General features: G+C 43.5%; 1 protein-coding gene across 4 annotated transcripts in view; it reads right to left on the bottom strand.

Annotated features, from left to right (window-relative positions):
* Nucleotides 1-24103, bottom strand: part of SMPD4 (sphingomyelin phosphodiesterase 4) — a 277112-nt gene that overhangs the window by 171978 nt on the left and 81031 nt on the right. For 3 of the 4 annotated variants that reach the window (XM_069215134.1, XM_069215136.1, XM_069215135.1), the window contains exons 11-12: nt 14830-14919; nt 4921-5066 (exon numbers count right to left, since the gene is read on the bottom strand). In XM_069215134.1, the coding sequence (XP_069071235.1) occupies nt 4921-5066; nt 14830-14919 (236 nt within the window). The remainder of the gene's footprint in view (nt 1-4920; nt 5067-14829; nt 14920-24103) is intronic. The other variant, XM_069215137.1, reaches the window with a different exon arrangement.

The raw sequence follows: 24103 nt of genomic DNA, 5'->3' as shown, positions 1-24103 counted from the left end.
ACTAACTCTTCTTAAAGAAGTTATAGCTACTAAAAAAGCAACCTTCCATGAAAGGAACTGTAAAGCACGGGAGTGCATGGGTTCAAATGGTGGACCCATAAGTCTGGTAAGTACAATGTTAAAGTTCCTTAGAGGAGCTGGAGGAACTCTGGGTGGAATAACTCTCTTAAGGCCTTCCATAAATGTCTTAATTACAGGAATTTGAAATAAAGAGACATTTTATTTTGCAGGTAAGCAGCCACGGCTGCTAAATGAAGTCTAATAGAAGAGTATGCTAGATTTGCCTTTTGCAAATGTAGCAAATAACAATGCCTTGTACTGGGGCTTAAGTGGATCAATATTTTTAGGTTGACAATAATATACAAAACGTTTCAATTTAGCAGCATAACACTGTGTAGTTGTAGGTCTGCGTGCTTCTTTAAGAATGTCCATACATTCAGGAGGAAGTTGTAAGTAGCTAAGCTCTATGACTCCAGGGGCCATATAGCAAGATTGAGTGGTTTGGATGTCTGATTTGTCCTCTTTTGAGTAAAAAGATCTACTTTGTTTGGAAGTTTGTGATGTGGAATCACAGACAGAGCCAACAATGTTGTATACCAAGGCTGATGTGCCCATGTGGGGGCTACAAGAATCATGGTGAGTGATGATTGTTTCAATTTACGTATTAGAAATCGTATGAGTGGGAGAGGCGGAAAAGCATAAGCAAATATCTCTGACCAATTCATTCATAGAGCATTGTCCTTGAACTGAAGGTGTGGGTATCTGGACGTGACGTTTTGGCAATTTGAGTTTTCTGTGGTGGCGAAGAGATCTATCTCTGGTGTTCCCCACAATTAAAAGTATTGGTGAAGTACCTGTGGGTGAATTAACTATTTGTGGACTTCTTGATGCGTCTGGCTTAAAAGGTCCGCTAACTGATTGTCCATCCCTGGGAGATTTTCTGCAAGTAATTGAATGTGATTGTGAATCACCCACTTCCAAATTGTCTGAGCTAGAAGGGATAATTGAGATTAGCCCCCCCCAATGTTTTGCATCTAATACATTGTTGTCATATTGCCTGTATGGACCAACACTATTTTGTGTGAGATGTGTGTAAAGAATGCTTTGAGTGCTAGAGAGACTGCTAGCAGTTCCAAATAATTGATGTGGTAAGCCTGTTGAAGGGGATCCCATTTGCCCTGTATGGTGAGGGTGTTGAGGTGAGCTCCCCAACCTATCTGTGAGGCATCTGTGGTGAGAGTGATTTGAAGCACAGGGTCCTGAAAGGGCCGCCCCTTTGAAAGGTTGGGGGGATTCCACCGTTGCAGAGTGTGGTGAGCCTGACGATCCAAGAACACTAGATCCTGGAGATGACCCTGTGACTGAGATTACTGTTGAGAAAGGCACTGTTGCAGAGGACGCTTCTGTAGTCTTGCATGGGGAACCATGGCTATACAAGAAGCCATCATTCCCAACAGTCGCATCACTTGCTTCACTGTGTAAGTATGATTCTCCTGTAATTGCGAGATGAGATTTTGAAAAGCTTGAATCCTTATTGGGTTTGGATATGCTAATGCTGACTGAGTATTCAGAATTGCTCCCAGATAAGGCTATATTTACGATGGTTGAAGATGAGATTTGAGATAATTTATTGTGAACCCCAAATTGTGTAGAAGATTCACAGTGTACTAAGTGTGTTCCTTGGAGGTTTGAATTGTACTGGCCTTTATGAGCTAGTTTTCTAGATATGGGAAAACGGGTATGTGTTGTCTTCTTCGAAATGCTACTACTGCCAAGCATTTTGTGAATACCCTTAGAGCTGTTGGTACCCCGAACGGTGGTACCTTGAATTGGTAATGCTTTCCTGCAATGACAAATCTTAGATATTTGCGATGTGCTGGATGTATGGGAATGTGGAATAAGCATCTTTGAGATCCAATGTTGTTATGTAATCCCCTTGCTGTAATAGGGGAATAACATCTTGCAGAGTGACCATATGGACATGCTTATAGAGTATGTATAGATTGAGCAGTCTGAGATCTAAAATTGGTCTTAATGAACCGTCTTTTTGGGGTATGAGGAAGTAAAGTGAATATATTCCTGACCCTTGTTGGGTTGTAGGTACTGGTTCTATAGCCCCTTTGAGAAGAAGGGGCTGTACTTTCTCCTTGAACAGAATGAGATAGTCTTGAGAAAGTTTGTGGGAACGAGGAGGAATGTTTGGTGGAGTGGACATGAGTTCTAGACAATAGCTATGTTGGCTAATTGCTAGAACCCACTGATCTACGGTGATGATGTACCATTGTGGAGAAATGTTTACTAGTCTTCCTCCCACAGGAGATGCATGCGCTATGGGGATTTTTAAAAAAGAAGCTGTTTTGTTGAGGTGGAGGAACCTCTGGAAGCAGATGTTTTACCTCTTCCTCTATCATAAGATCCTTTGTACGAACCTCTGAATGAACATCTGTTATAGAAGTGTGACCCCTGTTTCTGTTGCGAGGTGGATTGGTCTGTGGTTAATGGTTTGAAATCACCTCTAAATTGGGGCCTATGAAAAGTGCCTCTAGTGGGTGTGGTGTATAGTGCACCCATAGCCTTAGCTGTTTCTGCATCTTTCTTAAGCTTCTCTATGGTGGTACCCACCTCTGTTCAAAATAAATGCTCCTTATCAAAGGGCATGTTTAATACAGCTTGCTGTATCTCAGGTTTAAAACCCAAACGTCTTAACCATGCATGTCCCCTGATTACTATGTTGGTGTTGATCTCCCTTGCTGGTCTGTCAGCTGCATCAGTAGCACATCTAATTGCGTTATTAGAGATAGCCTGTCCCTTTGCTACTATTTGCTGCCTTCCTTTCTGATGTTCCGGTGGAAGATACTGCAACATTTCTTCCATCTCATTCCAGTGGACCCTATTGTACCTTGACAGGAGTGCCTGGAAATTTGCAATCCTCCAGTGGTTCGCATCCTGACTAGCCACTCTTTTACCTGCTGTGTCTAATTTTTTACTTTCTTTGTCTGGAGGAGCATCTCCTGTAGACTGACTACTGTGACGTTTTCATGCCGCACTTACAACTATAGAGTCAGGTGGTAATTGTGTTCTAATAAAAACTGGATCAGAGGGTGCAGGTTTGTCCTTTTTTTTTTTTAAATCATCCCTGGGTGTAATGATCCTTGCCTTGACAGGTTACTTAAAAATGCTTGTCTAAGCATGCCTGGAAGCATAGGGCGACATTGGTACTCCTTGTGTGAAGATATCAAGTTATTAAATAGAAAGTCCTCTTCAATGTGATCTGTATGCAATTGTATGTGTAATGTACAGCAGCCCTAGCTATCACTTGGTAGTAAGCAGTGGTATCTTCAGGGGGAGATGGCCTTGCTGAGTATAAATCTGGGTCATTAGGGAGAATGGGATCAGGATCATATAGCTACCATGGGTCTACATCTTCTTGAACATCACTTAAGTCATCCCTGTGAGGTGATGCGGATGATGACTGTGGAGAGAACTGTGTGGAGTGTGTAGGTGGTGGTGGTGGGGTAGAAGGAAGGGAGAATATTGTGGTGAAGGCTGAAGTTGTTGTGTAGCCTTTTCTTTCTCCTTCTCTTTCCAGACTTTCTTAGTTGGAGGCCCAGCGTCCAAAGTCTCCTGAAATGTACGTTTCTTTTTAGTTGTTACAGGAGGCGAGGCTATGATCCTTCCTCTTTCCTTCTGTATGTGAAGTTTACACTGTTTAGCATCTATTTCAGCGCCTTGAGACCCTCGCGGGAGAGTAGTGTGCTTTACAAATTCCTGATTGATTGACTGATTTATTACCTCTAATGTAGGTTGTTTTGCAGATGACTCCTCAGTAACTGCAGAATGTTTACTGGTGGCAATTTTCGATTCAGAAGGTTTCGACACGGAATGCTTGTCTAGGACCGAAAATGTAATCTCCGAAAGTGGTGTTACTTTTTCGGCTTCAAGGTGGAAATGTCCGATTTTCGTCTCAACACTGAAACAGATGTAGCAGTCTGTTTGGTTGGTGCAGGATGCAATTTGATCTTTTGTTTCAGTGCCGAACCCGAAGGTTGGTCATCCAAATGTATTTTTCGGCTCCAACCATGGCCCGAGGGGAGTGATAGCCTGATGACCAATGCAGGAGTCTTTTTAATTGTCTTTGTTTGGTGTGATGGGGCTGATGTACTCATGTACTGCGCACGTGGTATGGACTGACTGTCGACATCAGTCTCTCGATCCAAGTCCGAATCTGTAATGGAGACGGCTGTGCGTTGTCCTACTTCTTGCGCGTGTTCTTCTCTGAAGATGTTATGTGTGTCTTCTGTCGACTTGGACTGGAGAGTCTTCTTTGATCGAAACAATCTACAAGTATCGCAGGTCTCTTCTCTGTGTTCCAGAAACAGGCAAAGATTAAACACCAAATGCTGGTTGGTGTAGGGAAATCTGGCATGACACCGAGGACAGAACCGAAACGGAGTTCATTCCATCAGCCTAACATTGTTCGACTACAATGTGTCGAAGTAAGCCCAAGAAGGGCGAGGTTGCCTGTGGGTGGGCGTGAGATCGACCCCGGTGATCGAAATTGGATCGACTATAAAGAGTAGAAAACTCAATCAAAACTATACAGACATTTATAGAAAGTTAGAATAAAGTTCAGAAGCTACCGAACTGAGATCCACCGGAGCGAGAGGAAACACAGCCGAACCCGACGGCGGAAAGAAATCAATCTAACAAAAGACTTGATGCTCATGCACAGTACCACCGAGAGGAGGAGTCATTCGATCTTGTGACTCGAAAATATTCTTTGAAAAACAACTTGTAACACTCTGAGCCCAACACTAGATGGTGGACTTATGCAAAGCATGTGTATCTACAGCTACACATGCCATCGAACACTATATTTATTCACTTTTCTTCTGTGCAACTCCCCTTCCCAATGTTTACCTCTTAAACTCCTCCAGAGGGCTGGTAGTTTGGGAATGAGCTGATGGCGAAACTGGCTCTGGTTTCAAGCTGTTAGTGAAGGCGTGAAGATGCTTCAAGAGGAGACGCACAACCAACACGTGCTCCTCAGTGGGGTTGAATGATTCCTGGTGGTTGAGTTGGAAAATGGGGAGAAGAGAGATATTTCTCAGTTAAAGTTATTAGTATCTCTGCACCATACTAAAGCAGCCCTTTAGTATTAGGGGTCAGCAAAGCAAAGCGGACAACTATCAAAGGTAATTTGAGTAAATCTGACATTAGGTAATGGTAATTGTCGGTGTAGTAAATATGTGGGAGATTGTTCAAATTAGCACTCTTCTAACTACATCATTAGAGAGAAGTACAGAGTAGTTTCCATACTAAGTGCTGCTAATGTAATTAAATGGACTTGAGCAGCCTTCTGAATAGCCACCTATGTCTGCGTGTAGTGCATCTATGTCATTAAAAAAAATCAATATCAGTGATAGCTCTGTTCCCTAAGACATCTGTTAAGAGCATCTTTGTTACATAAAGAACAGCTCTGAAGCGTGGGTCTGTAAAATCTGTGCAACGGGTTGGGACCTCTGCTATCCAACATGGAGACACGTACAGTCAGAGTAGCCTGTGGGACAGCCCTACTAACCAAAGTAAAAACAAAAAAAACAAAAAAAACTTTTTCGGTGGTGGGGGCCAGAGAGATTAGTGTATAGAAATAATTGTGCAAGCTGTAGGATTAGAGACTAGATATAGAACTGCTGCCTATCCTGTGGGTTTAGATAAAGTGTTGGGAGGAAACGAGGTAGAAAACATAGCCTGTGGATACAGAATTAAGTCTAAAAGATCTCTACAAACCAGTAGACAGATCTACTGTTTGATTATGAAGGACTGGCATAACATGAGAAATAGTTTATATGTCAAAGTAATTCACTTAAAATTTCCTGACAGTTTAATTTAAATGGAAGAGCCTACGATTAGCAAGGGTGCAGACTGTAATAAAAGCATAAGCTGACCATATGTTAAGGAGAAAGCCCTCTAAGGGTACATAGTCTGAAAACTCAAATAAGTCACCCGAAGAGGGCCCCAATCAGTAGAACCATTTTCCTGGCCATGCATGACATTCAGACAGAAATAATACTTCTACAAAATGTCAACTCTTCCAGTTTTAAAACCATTGTGGAAGCCTATAGATTTTTGTTCGAATAATATTAATGTCATCAAATACTTGAAAACCTTTGACTACACAGGTTTGATTACTCCCAAAAGAACTGGAAATTTGCAAATTATAAAGCTAGTAAAAAAAGGTTAAAAATGTTCCCTTAATCATTGAAAGCTGAATTGGAAAAGTGGTGCATGGAGGGAGGAAACTGAATAGTGGGGATTGATAACAGTTTTGTGCATGTGTGGTTTACATCCTGCAATGAGGTGAAGTTTAGTTACAGAGAACAGGAATCTGCTTAGTTACTAGGATTCATACTAAAAAAGCTAGAGTACACAGATTTAGTGAGGTTGGAACAAGGACTAGTTTAAAAAAAAAAAAAAAAAAAAAAAAAAAAAAAGAGACTGATACTTCAATGCAGCAGAGGCATCAAATCTGTTTACGCCTTTGAGTATGATGCAAGAATGTCCAGTTAGATTAATGTGAAGCCAAGAACCTTTGTCCAAGGTGTGAGGCTGTGAACTTTTCTCAGTGACCCAGTCGAAGTTGTCAGCCTAAACTGTATCACCGAAAGGATAGTTCTCTTTTAAACACTGGGGGCCTACAAAGTATGTAACTGACAGGAGTAGCTGACTAATAATAGGAGAAAACAGTATTGTCAAAGGTGTGAGTTTACGTTATGTACCACACAAGCGATTAGTGTGTTGGTCAATAATGAAAATGTCACTTACCCAGTGTACATCTGTTCGTGGCATCAGTCGCTGAAGATTCACATGTTGTGCATAGCCCGCCATCTGGTGTTGGGTCGGAGTGTTACAAGTTGTTTTTCTTCGAAGAAGTCTTTCGAGTCACGGGACCGAGTGACTCCTCCTCTTCGTCTCCATTGCGCATGGGCGTCGACTCCATCTTCGATTGTTTTCCCCGCAGAGGGTGAGGTAGGAGTTGTGTTGTAGTAACAGTGCCCATGCAATGGAGTGACTAAGTATGTACCTATTAAAGGTTTAAATAATATATTTACAAATGTACAGAGCTTAAGCTAACTTTCGAACTGCTACAGGCTCCCGGGGAGGCGGGTGGGCACATGTGAATCTTCAGCGACTGATGCCACGAACAGATGTACACTGGGTAAGTGACATTTTCAGTTCGATGGCATCTGTCGCTGGAGATAGACATGTTGTGCATAGACTAGTAAGCAGTTATCTCCCCAAAAGCGGTGGCTCAGCCTGTAGGAGTGGAAGTAGTTTGAAATAAGGTTCTTAACACGGCTTGACCTACTGTGGCTTGTTGTGCGGATAGCACGTCTATACAGTAGTGCTTGGTGAACGTGTGAGGCGTAGACCATGTGGCTGCCCTACATATTTCGTTCATTGGAATATTTCCTAGAAAGGCCATGGTAGCACCTTTCTTTCTGGTTGAGTGTGCCCTTGGTGTAATGGGCAGCTGTCGTTTTGCTTTAAGGTAGCAGATTTGGATGCACTTAACTATCCATCTGGCTATACCTTGTTTTGATATTGGGTTTCCTGCATGAGGTTTTTGGAATGCAATAAATAGTTGTTTAGTTTTCCTGATGTTTTTTGTTCTGTCAATGTAGTACATTAATGCTCTTTTGACATCTAATGTATGTAGTGCCCTCTCAGCTACGGAATCTGGCTGTGGGAAGAACACTGGTAGTTCTACCGTTTGATTTAGGTGGAACGGTGAAATAACCTTTGGTAAAAATTTAGGATTAGTCCTTAGGACTACCTTATTTTTGTGTAGTTGGATAAAAGGTTCTTGTATTGTAAACGCTTGAATTTCGCTTACTCTTCGTAGAGATGTGATGGCGATGAGAAATGCAACTTTCCAGGTTAGGAACTGTATTTCGCAAGAGTGCATGGGTTCGAAAGGTGGACCCATGAGTCTTGTTAGGACAACATTGAGGTTCCATGAAGGAACGGGTGGTGTCCTTGGTGGTATAATTCTTTTAAGGCCTTCCATAAATGCCTTAATGACTGGTATCCTATATAGTGAAGCTGAATAGGTAACATGCAGGTATGCAGATATTGCCGCAAGGTGTATTTTAATGGAAGAGAAAGCTAGGTTAGATTTTTGTAAGTGTAGCAAGTAACCCACTACATCCTTTGGAGATGCGTGTAATGGTTGGATCTGATTATGATGGCAGTAGCAAACAAACCTCTTCCATTTGCTTGCATAGCAGTGCCTAGTGGATGGCCTTCTGGCTTGCTTTATGACTTCCATACATTCTTGGGTAAGTTCTAAGTGTCCGAATTCTAGGATTTCAGGAGCCAGATTGCTAGATTCAGCGATGCTGGATCTGGATGCCTGATCTGTTGGTTGTGTTGTGTTGTGTTAACAGATCTGGCCTGTTGGGCAATTTGATGTGGGGTACTACTGATAGGTCTAGCAGTGTTGTGTACCAGGGTTGCCTTGCCCAAGTTGGTGCTATCAATATGAGTTTGAGTTTGTTTTGACTCAATTTGTTTACTAGATAAGGAAGGAGAGGGGGAAAAGCGTATGCAAATATCCCTGACCAGTTCATCCATAGGGCATTGCCCTGGGACTGCCTGTGTGGGTATCTGGATGCGAAGTTTTGGCATTTTGCGTTCTCTTTTGTTGCAAACAAGTCTATTTGAGGCGTCCCCCAAAGTCTGAAGTAAGTGTTTAGAATTTGGGGGTGAATTTCCCATTCGTGGACCTGTTGGTGATCTCGAGAGAGATTGTCTGCAAGTTGATTCTGGATCCCTGGAATAAACTGTGCTATTAGGCGAATGTGGTTGTGAATTGCCCATCGCCATATCTTCTGTGCTAGAAGGTTCAACTGCGTTGAGTGTGTCCCCCCCTGTTTGTTTAGATAATATATTGTTGTCATGTTGTCTGTTTTGACAAGAATGTATTTGTGAGTTATGATTGGTTGGAAAGCCTTTAGTGCTTGAAAAACTGCTAGCAGTTCCAGGTGATTCATATGCAGTTTTGTTTGATGAACGTTCCATTGTCCGTGTATGCTGTGTTGATCGAGGTGTGCTCCCCACCCCGTCATGGAAGCATCTGTCGTTATTACGTAATGTGGCACTGGGTTTTGGAAAGGCCGCCCTTCGTTTAAATTTATACTGTTCCACCATAGAAGCGAGAGATATGTTTGGCGGTCTATCAACACCAGATCTAAAAGGTGACCCTGTGCTTGTGACCATTGTGATGCTAGGCACTGTTGTAAGGGCCTCATGTGCAGTCTTGCGTTCGGGACAATGGCTATGCATGAGGACATCATGCCTAGGAGTTGTAATATCATTTTTGCTTGTACTTTTTGTGTTGGGTACATGCGTCGTATGATATTGTTGAAATTTTGAATTCTTTGTGGACTTGGAGTGGCTAGTCCTTTTGTTGTGTCTATTATGGCTCCTAGGTATTGTTGTACCTTGCAAGGCAGAATGTGTGATTTTGCAAAGTTGACGGTGAAACCAAGTTTGTAGAGGTTTTGTATGACCTGATTTGTGTGGTGAGAGCACCTTGTCAGTGAGTTGGTCTTGATTAGCCAATCGTCTAGATACGGGAATACGTGTATTTGCTGCCTTCTGATGTGTGCAGCCACTACTGCTAGACATTTTGTAAAGACTCTTGGTGCGGTTGTTAAACCAAACGGCAATACTTTGAACTGGTAATGTATTCCTTTGAATACAAACCTTAGGTATTTCCTGTGCGACTGATGTATTGGTATATGGAAATACGCGTCTTTGAGGTCTAAGGTTGTCATGTAGTCCTGTAGTTTTAGCAATGGTAACACTTCTTGTAGCGTGACCATGTGAAAGTGATCTGATTTGATGTAGGTGTTTAGTATTCTGAGGTCTAGGATTGGTCTCAGTGTTTTGTCCTTTTTCGGTATTAAGAAGTAGAGTGAATAAACTCCTGTGTTTATTTGTGACTTTGGTACTAGTTCGATTGCATTTTTTTGCAATAGTGCTTGGACTTCTATTTCTAGAAGGTCGGAATGTTGTTTCGATAAATTCTGTGCTTTTGGTGGTATGTTTGGAGGGATTTGTAGAAATTCTATGCAATAACCATGTTGGATAATTGCTAAGACCCAAGTGTCTGTAGTTATTTCTTTCCATGCTTGGTAGTAATGACCTATTCTTCCCCCCACTGGTGTTGTGTGGAGGGGATGAGTGACATGTGAGTCACTGCTTGGTTGTAGGGGTTTTGGGGCTTTGAAATTTTCCCCTATTCCTAGGGAATTGTCCCCCTCTATATTGGCCCCGAAAACCTCCCTTGTACTGTCCCTGGTAGCTGGACGGTGTTGCCTGTGAGGTGCTGGCTTGTGTGGCCTGACCCCGAAACCCCCCTCTAAAGGTTGTCTTGCGGAAGGTGCTGTAAGTGCCTCTGCTCTGCGGGGAGTAGAGTGCGCCCATGGCTTTAGCAGTGTCAGTGTCCTTTTTCAGTTTCTCAATTGCCGTGTCCACCTCTGGTCCGAACAGTTGTTTCTCATTGAAGGGCATATTGAGCACTGCCTGCTGTATCTCTGGTTTAAAACCAGACGTTAGTAGCCATGCGTGCCTTCTTATAGTCACAGATGTGTTAATTGTCCTTGCAGCTGTGTCTGCTGCGTCCATAGAGGAGCGTATCTGATTATTAGATATGTTCTGTCCTTCCTCAACCACCTGTTTCGCCCTGTTTTGTAGTTCCTTGGGTAGATGCTCAATGAGCTGTTGCATCTCGTCCCAATGGGCTCTGTCATAGCGCGCAAGTAGTGCTTGAGAGTTAGCGATGCGCCACTGGTTTGCAGCTTGTACTGCGACTCTCTTTCCGGCTGCATCGAACTTGCGGCTCTCTTTATCTGGGGGTGGTGCATCCCCAGATGTGTGGGAGTTGGCTCTCTTGCGAGCTGCTCCTACTACGACAGAATCTGGTGGCAGCTGTGTGGTGATGAAAACAGGGTCCGTGGGAGGCGCTTTGTATTTCTTTTCAACTCTTGGTGTGATTGCCCTACTTTTGACCGGCTCCTTGAAGATTTCCTTTGCGTGCCGAAGCATTCCTGGGAGCATAGGCAGGCTTTGGTAGGAGCTGTGGGTGGATGAGAGGGTGTTGAATAAGAAGTCATCCTCGATTGGTTCTGAGTGGAGGTTTACGTTGTGGAACTCTGCCGCTCTAGCCACCACTTGTGAATAAGCTGTGCCGTCTTCTGGTGGTGAGGGCTTTGTGGGATACGCCTCTGGACTGTTGTCCGACACTGGGGTGTCGTATAAGTCCCAAGCTTCTTGGTCCTGGTCACCTTGGCTCACGGTGGTGTGAGCCGGGGAATGTGATGGAGTTTGTGCTGGCGAAATGTTAGTTACAGGTGGAGGAGAGGGTGGCGGAGTTACCTTTTTCACCATTTTTGTTTGTGGTGCTTGGTCTGTCTGAAACTCCAGTCTCCTTTTTCTCCTAATAGGGGGAAGGGTGCTTATTTTCCCTGTTCCTTCCTGTATGAAAATACGTTTCTGCATATGGTCCACTTCGGTGGATTGCAACTCTCCCTCAAATCTATGCTTTCGCATCTGAGAGGACAAGGACTGCTCCTCTGAATAGGAACCGGTAACTGGGTCGGTTGCGGGTCGTTCCGGCACCCAAACCCTGTCTGTATGCCTTTTCGGCTCCGAGGTGACCTTATTCTTTTTTAGAGTCGAAGCCTCTCGGCGTTGATCTTCCTCGGTGCCGCTGTCTCGGCGTCGAGCCGTTTCGGCACCGCTATCTCGGCGTTGATCCTTTTCAGCAGCCCTTTCTCGGTCCCGAGAAGGCTGCGTGCCGGTGTCTCGACCGGAGTCGGACGATCTCGGCACTGTATCGGCCTTTTTCGGTGCCGATGGTCGGTCACCGAATTTATGGGTCGAGCCATGGCCTGGTGGCAGTGGCGTCCCCTGGGCCTTATCACTTTTCTTTTGTTTCTTCGACGTCTTACTCACAGTTCTTGGATCGTCTAATTCCTCGGAGTCCGATTCGTGGATCGAGAAGGTTTCTTCTTCCTCTTGTTCCTCGAACTCTCGGTGCGCTGTCGGCGTGGACGCCATCTGAAGTCTTCTGGCTCGACGGTCACGAAGTGTCTTTCGGGACCGGAACGCACGACAGGCCTCACAAGTCTCTTCGCTGTGCTCAGGCGACAGGCACAGGTTACAGACCAAATGTTGGTCTGTATACGGGTATTTGTTGTGGCATTTGGGACAGAAACAGAACGGGGTCCGTTCCATCAGCGTTGTGGTACACGCGGTCGGGCCGACCAGGCCCCGACGGGGGATCGGAAGCTACCCCGAAGGGCACCGGAGCTCTTCAATCTTCGATGCGGTGTCGATTCAATCTAAGCCGATCCCGAAAGCAACAATACCGACGTAATCTTCCGATAGATAGCTAACTTTCCGTTCCGAAACTCGGAGCGACAGGAACACGTCCGAACCCGATGGCGGAAAGAAAACAATCGAAGATGGAGTCGACGCCCATGCGCAATGGAGACGAAGAGGAGGAGTCACTCGGTCTCGTGACTCGAAAGACTTCTTCGAAGAAAAACAACTTGTAACACTCCGACCCAACACCAGATGGCGGGCTATGCACAACATGTGTATCTCCAGCGACAGATGCCATCGAACCTATTATATCTGTGCAATCTAAGGCATAAGCTCAGCTGTGGGCTTCATAGATGACAAACAGAAGGCAATTCTGATGACTTTATGTGGGTCTATTCCCCAAGTAGATGGAGCAAAGTCTGAAACATCTGCAACAATTAACAATATATGTAAAAATGCAAAAAGGCAAAACAATCATTACATTTTCAATGAAAGCAAGCATAAGGAGAAGGAAGACAAAGGTCTAGCCAAAGGTGAAGCAGGCTCACCGCATATCCAAAAGCACTTTAAAGCAGGCAGTTAAATACCAAATCATCTAACCCACCCACAAATATTTCCAGGACCCATGAACGCCACATCAATACACTTCAAGGAGAAGGTTTGAAAACGGACAGAAGCTTATGGCAATCTGCACTAGCACTAGAACCACCCATAAACCAAACAACAAATGTTAGGATCATGCAAGTCTGTTTCAAAAGAGATTGGCATCAGAACAGTTTCAGAGATGCACTAGGTCAGTGCAACAAGATGCAAAGCACATAACAGTCACTTAAAAACTGAGATCCTGTAATCATTAGCAAAGCAAGGCAAAAGAGAACCAAGGCAATAAGATGCTAGAACTATAGTAGTCATGAGAGCCTGCATTGGATAACCAAGCAGAGGTCTGTAGTACAGCAGCCAAATGATTCAGTAGCCAATAGCAGAGAACAGTCCTAGAGCAGCAAGCAGAAATAAACGGAACAGCAGGATCCCAGAACGGATTAATTTCACATGCAGATGTTACAAAAACACAACTGTTCAAATCAATAGTCTGGCTTATGCCATGCCAAAAGGAACAGTGGTGCTATGCAACCGGCAAAGAAGTACTGGCCTGCAGTGTGGTACTGGCAGAGGGTTTCACTGGTGCATGCTTCTCTGGCTGCCTTGCAGCACCAACACCTTCTCCACTTGTAAGTGGAGCTCATACGGACATGAACGTATGCATCTTGTTAGTCATTACCTTCGCTTATTATAATTGGTAAAGGATTTGGGAAACAATTACCCTCTTTTCCTGGTTAATCCTTTCCACACCAGAAAACTAACAGCAAACAATTTCTCACATATTATTAGGCATTGTGCCAAATAATACAAGAACAAAACCTTAACACACACTTGTAAAGTAACATTCACCATGCAAAAATATTTAGGCTAGTACGGCTATCATCACCATGCAGGCTACCTCCCCCAAAATATGAAAAGAAAAGGCAGCCAATTTTGTTCTCCTGTTCAGTTATTTGTGGCACCCAAGAATAAATTTGACAGAAGAATCTATGCAAGCACAAACTTGCAATGTAATGCTTTAAGGGTGTGTGTTAAGAAGTAAGACAGAAGAACGGATGTTACAACAATTTCAACCTCAGTCAACAGCATAATGTTGTTCAGTGGCAGATAGAAAATGACAAATACACTGATCTGTTGCGGCATCACATTTAAAAGGCCCCCAACATGTTTTACAAGCGTAGACAACAGCCAGGTCTTAGGTTATTTACAACTTTTCTCAGTGGCTACTTCGACTAAGCAATAGTCATCAGTTTGTACAGATGGGCAGACCTGAGACAGAGGAATTAATGAAATGATAATGTGCTAAGTGGACAGAACCTCACTGGTAAGTTCTCTGATTAGTGCAAAGTTGGAAAAGTAAACTCTTTCACACATAGGCTGTATGAAAAGACTTCCAGCCTTGTATCTAAAAGCTGCAATTCCTGTGTCCATGCATCAAGTTTGATTGAAGAGCAAAAGTCCTTTTTGACAGACCAGCTACCTCTGGTTATTATGTGCAATGCAGACCAAAGCACAGGATCTACTCTCCCTGGTTTCAATGACACACCATTGTCCATGCGCTTCTCCTCTTCACGCAGAGTTTTCTTGACAAACCAACTTGTGATCCACATCCATATACTTCCCTACAGCACATCCTGATATTGGATCCTTAAATGCCTTCGCATCCCAACACCCTCTAATTTTCACTGTCTGTAATGAAGAAGACCCAAGTTACCCTGAAAGGACAAAAGCCCTTTACATGCAGGTTTGGATCAGAGCGTACACACACTGCAGGCCATGGAATGGAGTGATGGGACAAAACAAAATGAAAACACAAATGGAATGATGTAATACTTGGTATGCACGGAGGGCTGGGTAGCCAGGCTGGCCAAGACTACCATGGAGTACATTGGAGACACTGAGGCGGTAGTGAAGAACCTCCAGCTGAGAGACAAACAGAAACCAGGGGAAGGGTGGGGAGAGAAGAAAAACGGGGAGAAAAAAAAACAGAGCAAAAGAGAAAAAGATATTGAGAATGAGGATAAGGAGAAAAACAAAAGAATCATGACAACATATGGCAACATAGGATAGAAGTCATATCCACTGGCCGACACACATACATATGTGCTCCCCACTTCGGACGACTTCCGTTTAAGTTGGTCTGGACAGCCTCTGCATTTGGCTGCAGCTCAGCAACCTACTTGCTGTGAAGTTGGATGGTAAAAGGTTCCTTTTCCTGGAGAGGAAAGGCTACTGCTGGAGAGAAAGGACTGCAGAACCCCTGCAACCTTTTGTCTCCAGGATCTGGCATTGGCTTCCTTGAGTGAACCACGGATTAACCTTTAAATTTAGTGAATAGGTCTCCAATAGGGTGCGTCAATATAGGAGCTATATAAACACCTCCTGACATGGGAAACTGAAGTTCTGAAGGCTCCTTTAAGGTTATTCGCATCATAAGTTTTGGAACTTAACTTGAAATGTACTGGCTAGAGCTGTGTTAAGGAATAACGGTAGGGGCTGGGGTTGAAACAGTTCACAAGCTCTGTAGTACATTCAAGTTCAACCTGTAGTATAGGGACATTGAAACCAATCTCACTGATGGAGAACCAACAGGCAGTCCAGCACGCCCAAGTCCCTACCTGAACCCACAACACCAATGCCAGTGCTCTGCCCCCAACACAATACACCATTTTCAAACGATTTTGAAGCTGCATCTGTCAGTCTCTAACTAACACTGTTGGCTCATCCAGCCAGCACAACCAATACCAACACATTCCTGGCCCGCTCTGTTAATCTTCTTGTGCCCGGCATGCTTCAGATCAGAAGAGGGGTAGTCTTAACATACATTTTACTTGCCACACACTTTGTACAAACAGCTCTCTTGAGCGCGGAATGATGTCTGTGTTGCTAACACACATTTCTTTAATGTTAATTTCTGTAATGTCGTGAACAGATGGGACATCGCACATTTTATACTAAATTTTGATCCCACGTAGGAAGAGGACGCACGCCTTATGCTCACTGGTTTGTTTCTAGGGGCCGGGTTCCCCTGGGTGTGTGCTTAGGCCATATGACTAAAATCCCATTAATCCTCTATTTCTCTGTGGAGTGCCTCCCTCTCCTCTCAATACCATGCTCCCCCTCCCTCTTCCACAAACCAAGCAATGTTTCCCATCGGGTAATTTTAAACCCATTTTTGAAACTGTAAATGCAGGTGCAACTATTTGCTCACTTCACAGCAACAGTGAATAATCTTTCTAGGAGGGGCAGTTAACCAATAGGAAAGCACTGAAGTACAGTTGCTTCAAACTCAAAGGTAAAATAATGAACTGCTTAGGCAGCGCACAGAATGCCTGGAAGCAAAATGATTCGAAGACACGAAAAGAACGTGAAACCAGCCATCATGCTTTCTTTCCTCGACTACAAAACAGGGTTGCCAGGATTATTCCCTCTCTTAGTACTATTGCTCCAATGTGACTGCATCACAGTTACTGAAGTAGAACCACTGAATGTGAAAAAAGCCGACACGATTTAGAGCTCGTGAAGGGTCTGAAGCAGGAACTGCTATGGGAACATTTAGAACTAAGGTAGGAATTAAATATGCTTTCCCAATATTGTCAGTGAGAGAAGTAGGAAAACAGTGTATTTAAACAAATAAGTAATGTTTACAATAACAATCTGAACCTCAAAAAAGCATAGAGAGAATAAAATCCAATCCAGTCTAGCAATATTAAAAACCAGATTATTTGTCAAAATATGATAAAAATATACCAACTGATGATTGATTTAAGATATATACAATAACAAACAATGCATGAAAAACTGACATAATTGTGGATATGTGATCAATTTAGTATTCTAGGCAGCAAACACAAATAAATATAAAAGGTGACAAGATTAAAAAAAATCCAATTAAGTCAAAATTCTCTGGTTGCTAAATTTGCACTCAAAAGAACGTAATAAAAACCTAAATAGGCAGCAGCAAACATTAACCGTTTGGACTGGAAAGACAAAATAACAGTTTACTCAATGGTTCTAATCTTGCGCTCTGAAAAAGAGGTCTTATTCTTTACTTACTTCTGATGAGCCCATGTAATACCTAACAAATTAATAAAATGTGAGGAAGGTCTTAAACACCATTGTTAACAGTGGGCATATATGTTCATAATTATTATACAACATTCATGACTCTCTACTGTTTGCCAGTTGAGGCAACTTAATTTTAAATTCAGATAAAAACATTTGATATTAGGTTCTAGATTGGGCTTCAGGTAAAAATTAGGATAATTTATCACTGCAGCCTCGTCTGCAGGAAGTAACCTCTTAACTATGCAATCAGCCATATTCGATATTGAAAGTCCTGCTCTCTGGCAGCTACTTTCAAACGCATACACAAGACCTACTGCCTTGTTAAATTTAAATCCTATTAGGCCCAGGAACTAGACAGGGAAGAATAAGGAGATCCCTGTGTTGCCTTTCTTGCCTCTGAAATAACAGGTTATTGGTAATGAACCAGCTGAAAAACATGATCTCTTGTGATAAAATCAGTGACAATTACACATGTGTGCAGTCCCACACTTTCAGACCCAAAGATTTATGTCAACCGCAACAAGATTACCAACTTACTTTGGAGACAGATAACTCAGACTGAAGTAAAAAACATTTTCACCTGTTTCTATCATCTATTCTCGGTTTGCTCAGAAACACCAGGGCATTAGACCTTCAGGAGATCCCAAACCTGTCATTGCCACCGTACCTGGACTCATACTGTTGTGCTATGCTAGCAGCCTTACTTGCTCCTTTACTTACCAGAATGTTGATGTTTCACATGCAATTGTTTCTGCTTTCGTACCTATGGGCATTGTGTTGCTGCATGTTATTTACACATGAAAACCTAATACAGTTATAAAAAGAATGTTAATGAACCAGTAATGGCCTTGGGTAGCTGATAAAGGTATCTCAGAATTTGGTCAGGACCTTCATAAATAATAAAAATGAGACATCTTCCACCACCAAATGGCTTCAGCCATTAATACATTTTGATCCACACAGTCAACAGTGAAGAAGCTGATAAAAGCTCCATACAATTGCTGTCTCCCATTATAATTGTAAAGAAACTCAAAGTCATTGTGGTCTCTTTTTAAGTTTTTCATTTATTCGGTGTTTAGATCACTTTGTCTCCATCATATAATTTTACATCAGGTAGTTATAAATGTACATTTTTGGTGCGCTGTAGGCAGCCGACTCGTGTTTCACCCTCCCCGACCAGCTCGCTAGCCTGGGGCCTTTTCTTGGCTTATTAGATATAAATTGTGTTTCTGCAAATACTTTTCCTTCACACTCAGATTCGAATTATTCTTACAGTTCACAATACAGTTTGGTTGTTGGGTGAATCCCTGTGCTCAGCTCATCCAGTGTGCACACAATTTACATGTATAACTTCCTAATGAGAAACTATATGATGGAGACAAAGTGATTCAACCACAAAATAAATCAAATAATTACTAAGAGACAACAACTGAGTTTCTTTAGAATTATAAGCGTAGATTCACTCAATATTTTTGTACAAGTTTGTCAAAACAGGGGAAGAGTAGTCCAAACCTCAAGAAGTGACTACCCCCGGATTATAGGTATTTGGTTTTTTAACAGGAATGGAGTGCTGGACTTTCCTGTGGGTGGTTTATTTATTCAGGTCCCTGCATGGTACTAAGATGATATAGAATATGGACCAATTGACTCTAAAGTCAGTTTGCACCTCTGGTAAGAGGCCATCTTCTTCAGTCTGATATCCTGTTTGTTGTTGGAGGTACTCAGCAAAGAGTTTCCAGCACATATTCTAAAAAGCAATTGGACGATAGCTGGCAGTGTTATCTATAGACATCTAATAACATGGGGAGATTAAACTTCCATGCCATGACCTGGGGCTTTCCCCCTTGTATGGAAGCAGTGAAAAGTCTTGCTGAGATGAAAGCCCACTATTTTCAGTTGGCTTTGGAAATTGGTACTGAAATCTCATCCGGCCTTTATGCTTCTGTACCTTTGGCTGATATTATCTGTTCCTCTACCTGCTTCTCAGTTGGAGATTCATGGATAAACTCCTCTACAAGATGCCTTGTTAAGGTTTTAGGCTGTGCCTAGATGGGCAACATTATCTTTACATCATGAAGCAATATCCAGTTCTCTAGCTCTATCGTCATCATAGCTCTATCTGAACTGCTCTTGGGTCCTGCTCTTTGCTCATGTATAGAAACAGCAAGTGACTCTACTGGGAGCAAGTACACCCATGTATATACCACATTTTATGTTTCTTAGAGCTCATGTTTCCACCATTTACAATTGCTGAAATCCTGAATTTCCTTTCTCTGGTCTTGTCTTCACCACCCACATAAATTATCAGGGACCCGATGTAACGAGAAACAAGCCAGAGAACAAAAGGTTAGGCTACTAAAATGCAAACTACCCACCAACATGAAGCCATGGGCAAGAACTAAAATGAATATTTGAAGGAAATCACAGCACAGAAAAAAAAAGTGTGCGTCAGCAGATGTGCACCAAGTGCAAGAGCATGCAGTAATATAACTGGTGGTTCCTGGCATCCTAGAATCATGGTGTACTCTACAACAAGCATAAGAGTTGTCACAGAATAAGTGATTAAGACATACATGAGGTATTGTGTAGATGGTGAAGTGGTCTGAAGTCAGTTTCATTGTGGCAGAAAAGAAAAGATCACTTACGTGTAGTTCTAGTTCTGCATCATAGGTATCTTCATGGAAACCAAACGTTAGAATAACTCACCACTGCATGCACGGACACCAGATAATTTCTCACAGATTTATTTATTGTCCATTGAAATGTCACAGGGAGTCATTGTCCATCTGTCTTCATGATAAGCAACACACCATGTAACAACCTCTTGGTGTCTCACATACTTCCTTTAAGTCCTTAGGTAAACCTTAAAGAACAGTCTCAAGCCTGTCACTGTAAAATCTAATGTTGAAAGAGGGTGTGAAAATATATGACAGAGAAGGAAAAATACAACCTGATAGGCTTACACTTAAAGGTGAGAACAAATGTACTGGGTATTTAAGGGTCCAGGAGCTGCGCCTACCCATGATGCACTGTACAGGCAATTATCTGTACACAGAGCCAGTTTATTTTGATTGAAACATCAGTGATCTATTTAATTTCATATTTTCTTTCCAGTGCCCAACCATACCTAGCTAGGGAGGCTGGTGGGTCCTTTAGGACTCCAATGAAGACTCCTATAAAGTAGAACTAGGACTACACGTAAGTGGATCTTCATTGGTAGTCATAAACGTTAAATGGAGTAGCAAGTTAATTTTATCAACCAGAAGCTAGCTATTGTGCAGCAGGGAAAAAATAGAAAATCATTAGTCTTAAGTGTACATAGAATAGTTTGGCAATAACAAACTCCCTAGGTAAAGAGATTTATCAGGGTTCCCGGGCCATCCTAGCATTTGCTTGAATATCTGAGTCAAAGCAATAGTGTCTTGTGAATGTAATGGCTGATTTCAATGTAGCTGCTTTACATGTCAGCAATTGTATATTCTTGATGAACTGTTGTGGCTGCTTTTCCTCCGGAAGAATAAGTGTTAAGCTTTCAAGGCAGAGTTTTGTTAACTAGCTGGTAGCATAACGTCATACAGGATATTATCCATCTAGCTAGCGCCTGCTTAGATGAGGATTGACCTGGTCTGATTTGCCTATAGTTAGCAAAGAACTACTTCGATTTCTCATGCCTTTTGTTTCATCTAGGAAGAAGTGAAGGACTTTTGTAATCTAGTAAATGGAGGGCACTTTCTGCAGGGGAGGAAGGATTGGGAAAGAAAGTAGGCAAAGTAATACTTTGATTAATATGACAACAAGAAACGACTTTTGGGAGCAATCAAGGTTGTGTTCTCATCACCACCATATTAGAGTGGAAAACAGTGTAGGGCTTTACCACAGAAAAAAGCTTGCAAGCTCGCTCACTGTCCAAGTGGAGGTGATGGAAACTAAGAAAGCTATCTTCCAGGAAAGATGCTAAAGAACGAGTTACTTACTTTCGGTAACGCCTTTTCTGGTGGATACACTAGCTACATGTGGATTCCTCACTCATTGAATTTTACCCCTGCGCAAGCTTTCGATGGAAGTTTTCTTCCGAGCTTCTGCACGTTGACGAGGACGTCACAATTGCCCACGCGACGCCGTCTGACGTCATATAGGCAATAAGAGGTCCTCGCCGACGTGCCGGCGTCAGTACCAACATTTTTTACGTGCCTCTGAGACGAACAAGCAATTGAAACAAATATTTATACAACAATATTTAATTATACTAAATAGATAAAAACATCAGCTCAAAAAGTCAATACGCAAAATTATATACATACATACTATGTATAGCAATCTCACAAATTCTTTTTTTCAAAACATGTACTTATATTGTAAGGAAATGGCTCCCTGTTGCAGTTACCCCCCACTTTTTGCCTGATACTGATGCTGACTTGACTGAGAAGTGTGCTGGGACCCTGCTAACCAGGCCCCAGCACCAGTGTTCTTTCACCTAAAATGTACCATTGTCTCCACAATTGGCACAACCCTGGCACCCAGGTAAGTCCCTTGTAACTGGTACCCCTGGTACCAAGGGCCCTGATGCCAGGGAAGGTCTCTAAGAGCTGCAGCATGTCTTATGCCACCCTAGGGACCCCTCACTCAACACAGACACACTGCTTGCCAGCTTGTGTGTGCTGGTGGGGAGAAAATGACTAAGTCGACATGGCTCTCCCCTGAGGGTGCCATGCCAACCTCACACTGCCTGTGGCATAGGTAAGTCACCCCTCTAGCAGGCCTTACAGCCCTAAGGCAGGGTGCACTATACCACAGGTGAGGGCATAGGTGCATGAGCACTATGCCCCTACAGTGTCTAAGCAAAACCTTAGACTGTGTAAGTGCAGGGTAGCCATAAGAGTATATGGTCTGGGAGTCTGTCAAAAACGAACTCCACAGCTCCATAATGGCTACACTGAATACTGGGAAGTTTGGTATCAAACTTCTCAGAATAATAAACCCACACTGATGACAGTGTTGGATTTATATAAAAAAAACAAAAAAACACAGAGTGCATCTTAGAGATGCCCCCTGTATTTTACCCAATTGTTCAGTGCAGGACTGACTGACTGGTCTGTGCCAGCCTGCTGCTGAGAGACGAGTTTCTGACCCCATGTGGTGAGGGCCTTTGTGCTCTCTGAGGACAGAAACAAAAGCCTGCTCTGGGTGGAGGTGCTTCACACCTCCCCCTGCAGGAACTGTAACACCTAGCAGTGAGCCTCAAAGGCTCAGGCTTCATGTTACAATGCCCCAGGGCACCCCAGCTAGTGGAGATGCCCGCCCCCTGGACACAGCCCCCACTTTTGGCGGCAAGTCCAGGAGAGGTAATGAGAAAAACAAGGAGGAGTCACCCACCAGTCAGGACAGCCCCTTAGGGGTCCTGAGCTGAGGTGACCCCTGCCTTTAGAAATCCTCCACCTTGATTTTGGAGGATTCCCCCAATAGGAATAGGGATGTGCCCCCCTCCCCTCAGGGAGGAGGCACAAAGAGGGTGTAGCCTCCTCAAGGACAGTAGCCATTGGCTACTGCCCTCCCAGACCTAAACACACCCCTAAATTCAGTATTTAGGGGCCCCCCAGAACCTAAGAAACTAGATTCCTGCAACCTAAGACGAAGAAGGACTGCTGAGCTGAAAATCCTGCAGAGAAGACGGAGACACCAACTGCTTTGGCCCCAGCTCTACCGGCCTGTCTCCCCACTTCGAGAAAAACTGCAACAGCAACACGTTCCACAGGGTCCAGCAACCTCTGAAGACTCAGAGGACTACCCGGCATCTAAAAGGACCAAGAACTCCCGAGGACAGCGGCTCTGCTCCAAAGAAGAAACACCTTTGCAACAAAGAAGCAATTTTTAAAGAACACACGTTTCCTGCCGGAAGCGTGAGACTTTGCACTCTGCACCCGACGCCCCCGGCTCGACCTGCGGAGAACCAACACTACAGGGACGACTCCCTGGCGACTGCGACCCTGTGAGTAGCCAGAGTTGAACCCCATGAGCCGCCCCCAGCGACACCTGCAGAGGGAATCCAGAGGCTCCCCCTGACCTCGACTGCCTGCTTCAAAGAACCCGACGCCTGTTAAAGACACTGCACCCACAGCCCCCAGGACCTGACCTCCAGTGCAGAAGCGACCCCCAGGTGCCCCACCCTTGCCTGCCTGCTTCGCTGAAGAGACCCCTGGGTCTCCCATTGAAACCTATTGCAAACCCGATGCCTGTTTGCACTGTGCACCCGGCCGCCCCCGTGCCGCTGAGGGTGTACTTTTTGTGCTGACTTGTGTCCCCCCCAGTCCCCTACAAAACCCCCTGGTCTGCCCTCCAAAGATGCGGGTACTTACCTGCTGGCAGACTGGAACCGGGGCACCCCCTTCTCCATTGAAGCCTATGTGTTTTGGGCACCACTTTGACCTCTGCACCTGACCGGCCCTGAGCTGCTGGTGTGGTAACTTTGGGGTTGCCCTGAACCCCCAACGGTGGGCTACCTTGGACCCAACTTTGAACCCTGTAGGTGGTTTACTTACCTGCAAAAGTAACAAACACTTACCTCCCCCAGGAACTGTTGAAAATTGCAGTGTCTAGTTTTAAAATAGCCTATTGCCATTTTTGTGAAAACTGTACATGCTATTTTGCTGATTCTAAGTTCCTAAGTTACCTAGGTGAAATACCTTTCATTTGAAGTATTACTTGTAAATCTTGAACCTGTGGTTCTTAAAATAAACTAAGAAAATATATTTTTCTATACAAAAACCTATTGGCCTGGAATTGTCTTTGAGTGTGTGTTCCTCATTTATTGCCTGTGTGTGTACAACAAATGCTTAACACTACCCTCTGAAAAGCCTACTGCTCGACCACACTACCACAAAATAGAGCATTAGAATTATCTCTTTTTGCCACTATCTTACCTCTAAGGGGAACCCTTGGACTCTCTGCATGCTATCTCTTGCTTTGAAATAGTACATACAGAGCCAACTTCCTACATATATACATAAATATATACACTATATATGAAAGCCATAACTTCCAA

The sequence above is a fragment of the Pleurodeles waltl genome, chromosome 11, assembly GCF_031143425.1.
Source record: "Pleurodeles waltl isolate 20211129_DDA chromosome 11, aPleWal1.hap1.20221129, whole genome shotgun sequence".
Taxonomy (NCBI): domain Eukaryota; kingdom Metazoa; phylum Chordata; class Amphibia; order Caudata; family Salamandridae; genus Pleurodeles; species Pleurodeles waltl.
The sequence above is the reverse complement of the archived record's forward strand: the minus strand, read 5'-3'. Positions and strand labels throughout refer to the sequence as shown.